Here is a 12,022-nt window from a genome sequence, read left to right on the forward strand (position 1 = left end):
GGTCCTCAATCTCAATAAAATGGTAATGACACTGTAGATAAATTCTCCTAGGTGAGTTGATTCCAAACTTAGTCAAACCACAGCCTAACTTAGAAGTTACTGAATATAGTTTGTTCAATGACATTTTTCACTTAACACCAGGAACCCATTTAGTTTTGTGCGTTTATTTGTTTCACCTGAAACGCACCCATTTTGGATTGTATTAAGTTTTCTAATTTAACTCGCTCAAGTCCCATGGTATTGCTCTTTTTGGGCAGAATTTCCTCCCCCCATCCCGAAGACCTCACACCCTTGAGGGCTGACTTCTCTCTCTTTCCCTCTCACACACAGAGATACAGTGATGAATGAACATATGCAGCTTATAACCAAAAAAACAGAAGCAGTTATCTTGGGTTCAGCTAGCTTGAAAATTAGCTTTTGCCTAGAGTGCCAGCAGAGTTGCGTCCTTATTGTTTTCCAATGCATCAGGAACGGTAGAAATTGCTAGATCATATTGTAAAAACGATGTTATGCTCATTCATGTATTTTATATAAAATGAACCAGTTTGCTGGTTTGTAATTGTATCTCATCTCGTTAGAGTGCTTTTCTGTCTGCCTCCTGTGAAGGCAGGAAAACACACAGGGCAGTAGTCAGTATACGTAGCAAGAAATCTGTGTTACAATCCCTGGGTCACTATCATTTAACTAGATATTGGGCAGTTAAAAGGGGTACTCTGAATCATAGGTGACACAAGGCCAGCTTACAGAAGTCATGGATGATGTTGGATCCAAGAAAATATCTAGTGTAAAACCTGAACATATGTAACAGAGAGTCACCCCAGCTCACTCTTGTGCACATCTTAGCTTCCCGTTCCACAAAAACATTGGCATATTTTGGAAGCAGGTTGCCTGCTTATCTATGGACGGTGAATGGCACAGGGAGAAATGCTTCAAAAAGAGGCTTTCCTTCACCTAAATAAAATAAAGTGTTATAAAGCAGGGGGCCACATACAGCCCCGAGCCCTGGAAAACCGACCTTCGAAATCTGGGCAATTCTGTGCTATTTGCATTGTATTTCTTATTTGTTGGTTTGTTCTGTTTGAATTTTGCGGGCCTGTAGGTTTGGAAAGGACTCTTCTTAGTGCTTTTGCCTCACCTCATTGGTGGACAAAGCCTGATCAGAACAATGAGACCTATTAATATTAGTAAGTTGAGGTATATGCAAATTAATGACAACCTGGATTTAAACATACCTATGCAGCCTACAAAGACAAAAGATTAGATATCCTTGTTATATAGAATAGTGAGTAGCCGGGTGTGAGCGTAAAGCAGTTATCTGCAATCTCTGGGTTCAGCTGACATTCATAAACCTTCGCTCCCAGGGGTAATGACGTCAGTAGAAGTGCTCGATTGAATTACTGCCTTTTAACCTCACAGCCAACCATCTACACTCCTCAGTTTATTACCCATTCTTTTTGTATTACAGGAGCAAGCATTACCAACAGAAAGTGGACACGGCAAGCATTAGGCAATTTCTGCAAGTGAATTAGTTCTGACTAACCCCATGAAAGGGAACTTCTTGTAATTGTAGCTGCAAGCGCAATCTTTTAACAAAACACAAAAATAATAGAATTCAGTATTTGTAATGAGCTTTGTTCTACAAAGCCACCATTTTTTTCCTTGTTTGCATCTCACAAATTAGATAAAAATTACACCTTTTATCCAGCCAAAGATTAAATGCAACATTTCTGTACTGTTAGAATCAGACTCCTGGGGGGAGGGGGGAGAGCATATTATTGAATGCTGAATAAACAGTAAAAATCCCACCTATCTCAATGCACACACCAGCATGATTTTGAGGAAAACACATGTATTAAGCCAATTAAAATTAAACAAAAACTTTCAAATGTTCAGATATGTTCATATTCCATATGTGTTGCTGGAATAACTAAGGTTAAGTTGCAAGGAGGAAGTTTGTTAACTTTGTTTTTTTAATTAAAACATTATTTGATATCCCGCACCAATAGTCACAGACAAATTTATTTTAAAGCTTCTCTCTACCTACAATTGCCCCTCTGCTGGCTTCACACTTTCCAATTCTTCCAGTCTCTCTGCCTGTTTGTCTTCAACTCTGGCTGTCTTGATTTTTTCTTTTGTATGGCTCTCATTCACATTCTCTCATCAATACCTCTGTATCTCTGACTTTTGTTCTCAGTCTTACTCCTTCCTTATTTCTGTAAGTCCTCCACAGACCATGTATCTCATGTTAGACAAACACTGACAGCAACATCCAGAAGTCGACATTCCTGTCCACCTCACTCTACTGTGTGAATAACAGGTGCAAAAATGAGGAAGAAGTGGGTAGAGGGAGGCTAATGAGGGCAAATATATAAATTAAGTGCATTTACTGTCATGTCAAACTAAAGGTGAGCCGTATAACTGAAGACTATGGTTCTGTAACACCATCACTGTCAGTGCTGTTAAGTATGATATTCTGACAGTGGCTCTTCATTTCAACTTCCATGATCAAATTCAAGGACCTTCATGTTGCAGTAAAGGAATCAAAGCAAGCTACAGTTTGTGCTGTAATGATGTTCTGAGTCTACACGCCTTTAGCAATATATGCAATAAATAGACATACCAGTGAGTTCTAGTTGCAGAATGTGTGCATGCCTCCATTTAAAAAAATATATACATTAACACTGACAAACAGTGCAATTTGGAAAGTTTGCATTCCAGTAACAAGAAAAAGTCACAAGCACCAACTAGTCTGTCCCTTTTTTACTGATCAATCCCATCTACTGGTCTGCTCATCATAGTTCTCAATCCCTTTGCTTTCCGGAAACTTCTATCATGTCCAACTGAAATATCAACACTTCGTTATCAGTTGGACCAGATGTAACAATGGGTACTAGTAAAACACATGTTATGTAAGCTCCTCAGGTTCTGCATTTCTGTACTGTATCACTTTGCAGCATTGTTGTACATTTTCAGCAGAATCTATGTGTAAACAGTTTTGTAACAGTACAAACCTTGGAGTGGCAGAAAGCTTGTTTAGCTGATTATTGTGAGGCAACAAAAATCATAACTCAGTTCATTCATTAATTTAAACAAGTATTTATATATTAAACATTACACAAATTCAAATGTTAAGTGGGTTCAGGACAGTTGGGTTTAAAAAAACTTTCTGTGAAGACTTTTGCGATAGTTATTTTTTTCATCTGGCTTTAATTTTAATTATACTCAGCAAAGCCACACCAATAACAAATATTACTACAGCTGGAAAATTCATCTGTGATTGTAGGTGCAAGTGCTATATTGAGGTGAGCTTATAATTCATCACTCGAGGCTAATGGCGATGTGCACAACTGTTACACTGTATGCCTCAGAGAATTAAACACCCCCACCCACCCATTTCCTGTGGGTAACCTTTCAGACTGAACACCAAGAATTCTACTGTCTAAATATAGCTGACTAGAGCACACATTTCTGTATGAACAGCATTTATTTTAACTGTACGGTACAGAAGCCTGTCTGATTAATTGTATTAATATCTGAAAGTGAAACTGCCTACTCAGAATTATATCACAGTCCACTCAAACCCTTCACCCTCACAGTAATCTTGAAACCATAAGCATAGCATTTTCAAATTTAACAACACTTTCACAACTAACCAGAATGGTTAGCATATTTCTCTGGTTCTAAATGTGCATTGAGGTGTAAGCACAATTTTATTTATCGTCTTCTGAACAGAAGATTAAATACAAATGAGATGAACTATATGAATATCTGGAAAAAATAACTTCTGTCTCAAAGAAATCATTATGTATTGTTACCTTCATTGCCAAAGGTCATTTGGTAAAATTAGATATTGGAAATATTTAATTAGCCTGAAAAAAATCCAAACTGAATAATTCTGCCTTTTACAGTAATTTAGAGTGGACATCATCACATGAACGGTCATGGATGGGATGTTTCATGGAGCTTATGGGCAGATTCAATACCTGTAACAGATTACTAAAAAAAAACCTCCACTACAGAGATAGCATATTGGCTTTCATAGCAAATTCAACCTGAAGATGACGATCTGCTACAGAGAGCACTTCCTTAAAGTTTCTTCCTTACATTTTTAGTACCAGACACAAATCAACAGGCAATCTGCATGTAAACATGCCAAAGTGCACTGCAAAATATTTTCCAATGAAGACACTGCCCCTTTAATACTCGGCTTGGCAGTAATTGCAGAGTCTGGGAATCAGAAGCCTCACCAGGAAATCTCAACTTGCAAGGGGTTAAAGTTGTTAAATAGAATTGCTGGAGCTCATTAAATAGGATTGCATTCAGTTTAAAGGTGCCATTCTTTTGTCTGCCATCGACTTTGTTGCATGGTGTTAAATATGTGTTTGCGCAAAATACAACCCTCACCAACGTGCTCAAGGCAGCAATGGCTAATGGAAATAAAGCTGGGTATGTTTTCCTATTCCACAGGTGCATGATCTTTATATCTCAATGCAATGAGACACCTCACAGAAGCAAAGAATTCAAATGTATTAAAGAATCAGAGCTATAGCACATCAGATCTTTTTTTTTTGAAAACTTTGGATGGCTTTGACACAATATTCAAAGGTAACATCATTGAGGGCTTTCACTGACAATCACGGAACATAAAAGTGCTGTATTCATTGTTAGCTAACATGCCCAATGTCAAAACCATCAAAAGAAACTTTACTATATATAGGTCTTTTCTTCAGAGCCACTGAAGGCATTTAACTCTTTCAAGCAATTCCCTACCTGGTTTAAAAGCAAATTATTACAATACTCTTAAAAAAGCACAATCTAGCTGTTCTGCAGAGTTTATAAAGTGAATATTGCTAAAGTATATCTTTCATGTCAAAGTAATACATACCATTTTCTGGCTGGTCCTTGATATCCTCACTTGCCTGGCTAGGACTTTCAGACTGACCTGAATCTGAAAGACAGAAAATATAAGCCGACCTATTAGAATGGATCATAGAAACTTCATCATAGAAGCAGACCCGGTGTCACTGCTAGTTCCACATCAGAGCTATCTATTCTGATCCCTGCTCTTTCCCCGTAGCCTTTAATATTTTCCTTCTTCAAATGTTTATCTAATTCCCGCTTAAATGGCATGATTGGCTCAAGTTCAGTAGCTACTTGTGGTAATATGTACCATATTCCAAGATGGAAGGGGTGTTTAAAAGAGCTACATATTTGGAACAATATCGGGAAGACAGAAAGTCGAATTAGGCAAATAACAACTACTTGCATTAATATAGCGCCTTTAACGTAGTAAAGCGTCCCAACTCACTTCTCAGGAGCTTATCAAACAAAATTTGACATTGAGCCACATAAGGAGATATTAGGACAGGTGACCAAAGGTCAAAGAGGTAGGTTTTAAGGAGCATCTTATAAGAGAGAGAGGCAGAGAGGTTTAGGGAGGGAATTCCAGAGCCTAGGACTTAGGCAGCTGAAGGCATGTCCACCAGTGGTGGAGCAATGAAAATCAGAGATGCGCAAGAGGCCAGAATTGGAGGAGTGCAGAGATCTCGGAGGGTTGTAGGGCTGGAGGAGGTTACAGAGATAGGGAGGGGCAAGGCCATGGAGGGATTTGAAAACAATGATGAGAATTTTAAAATCGCGGTGTAGCCGAACCGGGAGCCAATGTAGGTCAGCGAGCACAGTAGTGATGGGTGAACAGGATTTAGTGCGAGTTAGGATACGAGCAGCAGAGTTTTGAATGAGCTCAAGTTTATGGAGGATGCAAGGTGGGAGGCCGGCCAGCAGAGCATTGGAATAGACGAGTCTAGAGGTAACAAGGGCATGGATGAGGGTTTCAGCAGATGTGCTGAGGCAGGGTTGGAGACGGGTAATGTTACGGAGGTAGAACTAGGCAATCTTGGTGATGGAGCGGGATATGGGGTCACAAGCTCATCTCAGGGTAAAATAGGATGCCAAGGTTGCGAACGGTCTAGTTTAGCCTCAACCAGTGGCCAGGGAGTGGGATGGAATTGGTGGCTAGGGAACGAATGGTGGCTAGACAATGGCTTTGGTCTCCCCAATATTTAGCTAGAGGAAATTTCTGCTGTCGGACAAGCAGTGTGACAAATCAGAGACAGTGGAGCTATTGAGAGAGGTGGTGGTGAGGTAGAGCTGGGTGTCGTCAGTGAACATGTGGAACCTGATGTGTTTTCGGATGATGTCACCGAGGGGCAGCATGTAGAGTGAGATAAAATGAAGATAAATTATCAACTGAAAATTGCAGTAACATTCTGGAGATTTTATTATTGTTGATAAATATGATTGGTTGTAAACTATGCGCTGAATGGGCACCTAGTCGTGCACTATATTGGGGCATTGGTCTGCTGAAGGACCTACGATTCACTATACAGTGAGTTCTCAATCTCAGCCAGGTTGTCATAGTGAAGGGCTGAGCTGAAGTCCAATTCCAATCATTCTGTTGAGTCATGGCTTTATACTAGATATATTATGTCAGGACTGCTTATAGGGAGAATCATTCCTCTATGGATGGAGGATGCTAATTTTGTATCCTACCAAAGCTTCCTTCACTCACGATGCATGTTAATTCTATTTCTAACCAAATTAATTGTTGCCCCATTTCCAAGGGGATACACCAGTATTCTTTGATGCTCCACTGGACGCATCCACCAGCTACAGTGTTCAGTTATTGGTCATTGTGAAACTTGGCAAATATCAGAACTTTGATATCAGCCAATGTCCAAAACATCTGAACATTCATCACCACTGCATCCCTCTCCATCCATACTGCACTAATATCACACTGGAAAAAATGTACTCCTATGGCTATACTTTTTCTCTCTCAGCAGCTGGGTGTCAGGGAAACTCACTTCTGCAAATGGTAACCTTTAAAACACTCAAGCACTTTCTTTACTCAAACCACTCTCTAAGATCACTTTGCCTGTCACAAGGGCTTTTGCTAGTCTTCAAGGACACTTCATTTAAAGGAACAAGGCACCTTTGCCTCTCATCACCATGGCATACATGACCTCATATGGGGAAAGTCTCCATTACACTCTTAGTCCTGTAACATTGTCTTACCTCCCTCCAAAGTAAAAAAAAGGAATAAATTAAGCACTACAGAAGGACAACAGGAGGGGGGATCACCATCATTGAAAACCCTCAGTCTGCAGGGAGAGGAAGCTTTGAATCTAACAAGCAGATTTAGAGGAGATCCTGTAGGAGAGAACAATGTTGGAGGCAAGGTGGCAAGTTGATAAAGGTTGAGCAAACCTCATCATGTATAGGTTCAGCTTCATGTACTTTCTCAAGCCAATGCACTCTCCTTACACTCACTTGCTATTTCTTAAAGGACAAATTTCACTATGAGCACAGGGCTAAACAAATTATTTTGTCTTTCACGTCATAGGGAGTGTGGGAAAATGACTGCCCAGGCACTTCCAGATCCACAGCTGCTGCCACGTCCTCACCAACTCTGTACTGGCACCTTATTTGTGCAAGCACCAGTGCAGAGACACCACTCATGAGGAATTAGTTAGACAATCAGAAGGATTGCCACCAAGTGCATCATGGAATACTTGTGAAAATGAGGACCTGTAAGTGGAAGAAAAGGAGAGTGCCATTCCGCCATGGAGGATGGAGAAACGACCACCCTCGGCTGAGGAGCACAGGGATCCAGATCTCAAAAGCCCAGTCATCAAAAGACCCATGATTTAGGAGCACTGATCTCATGTGGAGACAGTGGAGGCGGTTTTCACACGAGATGATGGCTAGCTGGGAGGAGTCCACTCTGTGTATCTGCAACACATTGCAGGAAGTTTGTCATGATCGGCAGAACACCTTGAGACTGTGGCAGCCCGAGTAATCGCTGCAGCATCAAGATGCCAGGAAGAATTTCTAAATACATTTAGGCTTCCAGAGTAGCATCTAACAGTGCTGCAATAGATGTTCTCAACAGGACGTTTTCACAGGGCTTCCAAGACCTGTTTGGAAGTATTCAATCTGTGATGACACCAATCAGTAGCATCTCAGAAACTATGCCCAGTACCAGTGGGCTGCAAGGAGTAGGCACAGGTGTCATTGCCACTCTGGAGAGTGGCAATGAACCTGCTTCCTTCACACCCCCTCCAATCCTTCACGAGGGAGCTACTGCAAACGCCAGGCAGCTGGAAGCTGGTCCCATGGGTCAGCAGCTACCCTGAGACGAGACACCTCACACCTTTAAGGTTCCAGGAGAACCATCCCAGTCACCTAATCTCATTTAGAATGAGACTCCATGGTACAAATGGGAACTCTGCTTGACCACTCTAATGGTGCAACCATTCCAGTATGAAAGTGATAAAGGTATTTCCCCAAGAAAACATGGCATCAGTCATTTGCCTTATACAGTAATAAATTGCACACTGGCTTATCTAGAAGATGTTCGCTGCGGTGGCCTGAAAGGATCCTGTTACATAAAAGCTTAATGCTGTGGTGACCTTGATAGCTATCAACCTGTAACAAATGGCACAGCTTGGCAATGCTTCTGCAGTGAAGTGCAGGCAGTAAAGATAGTTTTCCCCTATCAGCCCAGGTGCAGTTTGTAAACAGTTTGTCAGCATCAATAATACTTCCTGAGGAGTTTTTGGATCTGAAGATGTGGGTCCTGAAAATCTGTAAGATGTGATTCCGGTGGTTATGCTGGAATTGCACTGGACATCACCCTCCAGTGCCAGAGTCTGTGGAGTCAGCCTGAGACCACCTATTTTGCATGGGGCAGATAGGAGGAAGTGCCTCTGTGGGTGCATCACTGGCTAAAAAATCCAGCATCTGACCAACTTTGGAGGAGGTTGCCCAGCCCCCCTCTCAGATTCCATGCAGACTTCCATCAGCCCCCTGTGTCGGGAGTGGGGCGCAATATTGATTCTTTTTCAAATTTGGGGCATTCTTTGACGGACTAGGCCACTTCCTTGGCCTGGACTTCTTGGTATAGCCCACTACTACCCATCTAGAGGCTAGTGAGCTTCATCTCACTTGGCGTACCAGCCTCCGGTCCAGCGTCGAGTCTTGAATTAGCCAGGAAAGTAGGAATTCCATTGTAGGAGACCCCACCATTATAATAGGTGGACAAAGGTTCTGCCTCATAAAGGCATATTGGAGAATCTTGGGTCCCTGCCATTTTCCAGTGGGTTCTGCCAGTCTACTGTCCGAGTTACAGTGGGAGACCGACTGCACCCCCATGGAATTTCGGAGCTGTTGTCCCCACATGCACTGGTCTCCCCTGTCCAAATCATACACCATGAGAACATCTAAAAAGATTCCTATGCTTCCTGAATTGGTGTACCTTGCATTAGTTAGGAAGGCTTCAGGAAAGTGTGGCTTTGCAAACTGAAGGCTTTTGCAAAAGCACAGATTAAGGAAGGAAATAAAAGTTTGCAACAAGTTCAGTGCAGAAGAAGAGAAAGACTCCCAGCCAATAAAGTACACTGAACAGCGACAGAAAAAACCCAGCTACTTCTCATTTAAGTAGCACTCCATATTAGCAGTCATGCACTCATTTCATATGGGCAAGGTGAATCCTGATAGTGGAGCCTCACTCAAAATCATGAAATTCAGCAAATTAGATGTACAAGTTAAATGAGGTCTGTATGTCTATAGCATGGCCTCATTCTGGCCTCCAAATGCGCACATTGTTAAATGCAGCTTGCAGCAAGTCGGGCACGCAAGCTTTTACCCCCCCACTCCGTGCCCGCTGCCAGAACCGCCCTGTGTCGCTGGCGAGGCCTCGCAAAATTGGTTCTAGACACAGCACGGAATTAAAAGGCTACCTTGAATCTACAGCTATCAAACTGCAGCCTGCCTTTGAAGTTTTGTAGTAGAGTTCAAAAGGACATCAGGATATAGTCAAACTAAGACATCAACATCTTTAACCACAAACAAGTGGAATTCACCAACCTCCCAACTATCTTACCATTGTTTAACAACAGTCAACAACCTCAAGGATCTTCACTGATAAGCAGGGCCCATCTTCCTTGTTTGTGAAAGTACATTCACTGAACTATTATAAACCTATTGTAAACAATTTACAACACCAAGTTATAGTCCAGCAATTTTATTTTAAATTCACAAGCTTTCGGAGACTTCCTCCTTCCTCAGGTAAATGTTTCAGGAGCTCCTTGAAGCCTACGCATTTATAAACCTGATAGAGTAAACGCTTAAATAATAAAACAAATAAAGGAACCCTTATAGTGGAATCCAAAATCTGCCTTTCACTGTTTCTTGGTCACCACCAGTGCTGCTGCAAAAATGTCAACTAAGAGACGCTGACACATACTGGGACACAATTCCATGGGCACTTGCAGCCTACTGGTACCTTACAATGAATGTCAGGAGGCTATTTGACCATGAGAAACCTTGCAATTGTGCAAAATACTTTCCTCACCCAACGTCTACACACACATCGGGCATGATTTTGACCCCGAGCCGAGAAGCTGTGCCTTTCTAGGCACTTACCTGTTAGTTTCGGGCCTTCTTGCCTCCTTTCACGTGGCGTGAAAAAGAAGGCCTGGGAATCCCGCCCCCCCCCCGGGGTTGAAATCGGAATGTGTAGAAAAATGGAGGCCCGAAGCCTCCTAGAAGGTTTTAATCACCAACCCGCCTCCTGGCAGTGGGTTGGCCGCCCGCCCCTGGTCCCGCTCCGGTGAAAACCGGAAATGGGCGGGTTGGAGGCGGGTCCAGAACGGTTGCGATTTTGAATGCCCCCTGCCCCTTTTTTTCCCTTTTAAAATCGTGCCCATGATGTCAGCAGAGGTCACTGGATAGTGATCAGCAGTGAGAACTTTGGCTTATTTTTCCTTTCCAATTTCAGAGGTGCTGAAAATAATCCCAGCATCAGGGATCAAACCTGGGAACATCCTGATCTATATTACACCACATGGTGCATTTGTCTACTAAGCCATTGAGGCAGGCCTCTCTTTTTTGACTTGTTTTCCCTTTTTTGCTTGGCAGTAGCTGAACTAGAGATAAGGAGGGCAGGACAGGGGCAAGTGCAATTTCAGCTTGCTTTATCCTTTCCTAACTAAGCTTTTTTCTGATCAGTTTCAATTTACTTATTTTTTTTACTTGGCATTTCCTTTGCATTTTTCCTATTTTTACATTCCTCGGCATAATTTTCATTCTGCATAGAGAATAATTCAGATTGCTACCACTAGGTGACACACTGGCCCCGATTTTAATGGACGGAGGGGCGGGAATGGTGCGCAAAAGCCCTGAAGCGAGCAGTGCACTTGGATGTAGCGGAGACCTCGTGGCCCGGCCGATTTTAACGGCGGGGCCTCATTTCCATAAATTTTCTCCAACTCCCGCCCGCACTTGGCCAGATCCACTACCTGGCCGGTGGGCGGGAGTGGGAATTTGGCAGCAGGAGGCCGCAGCCGGGGACCCGCGGGAACAGTCCCTGGCAGTCAAGTGAGTGGCGAGCTGGGGGGAGGGGAGTTCTGGATGCGATTGGGAGGAGGGGGGAGCCTGGGCCAAGGGAGGGCCATGGTTTCCTAGTAAGGCCCGAAGAAGCATTCCTGCAGTTTTCGCGGAGGGAGTTAAAATCGGGGCCACAACGTCGTAGCACCAACACAGTGGCAGGATATTTGTCTTCACGCAATAGGGATGGCTCCACCATCATGTGCTTTCAGCAGGGATGCCACACTATCAAGTCTTAAATTGAAGCTACAATAGTGTAACTCTATCTCCAACCTCTGATCCCTACAAGCACGGCTTCCCTGTCAGAAGCACACAATCGCAGTATCATCTCAAATATTTTGCAAATGAGTGCTTATTGGAACTAGTTCCAGATTACTGTGCGCGCAGTGGGGTTTCAGGAACTCCCCTGACCATGTTTGTATATATAACAGTCATTGCACTTCAATAAGAAAGTAATTCATTGTGTGAAATGCTTTGAGATGTTTGAACTTGAAAAGCGCAATATCAATACAAGTATTATTATTTATTAGAAATTTTTATAATCATCAGGAATCTCACAAAATATTGCCAT

At 42.5% G+C, this 12,022-nt stretch overlaps 1 protein-coding gene across 10 annotated transcripts in view; it reads right to left on the reverse strand.

Moving 5' to 3' along the window:
- The window catches only part of nfia (nuclear factor I/A), a 438,666-nt gene that overhangs the window by 200,662 nt on the left and 225,982 nt on the right, over nt 1–12,022 (reverse strand). For 9 of the 10 annotated variants that reach the window (XM_067990275.1, XM_067990281.1, XM_067990283.1 and 6 more), the window contains exon 3: nt 4,886–4,948. The exons of the other annotated variant lie outside the window; for it this stretch is intronic. In XM_067990275.1, the coding sequence (XP_067846376.1) occupies nt 4,886–4,948 (63 nt within the window). The remainder of the gene's footprint in view (nt 1–4,885; nt 4,949–12,022) is intronic. 10 annotated transcript variants of the gene reach the window in all.

This window comes from Heptranchias perlo, chromosome 9 (assembly GCF_035084215.1).
Source record: "Heptranchias perlo isolate sHepPer1 chromosome 9, sHepPer1.hap1, whole genome shotgun sequence".
Lineage (NCBI taxonomy): Eukaryota > Metazoa > Chordata > Chondrichthyes > Hexanchiformes > Hexanchidae > Heptranchias > Heptranchias perlo.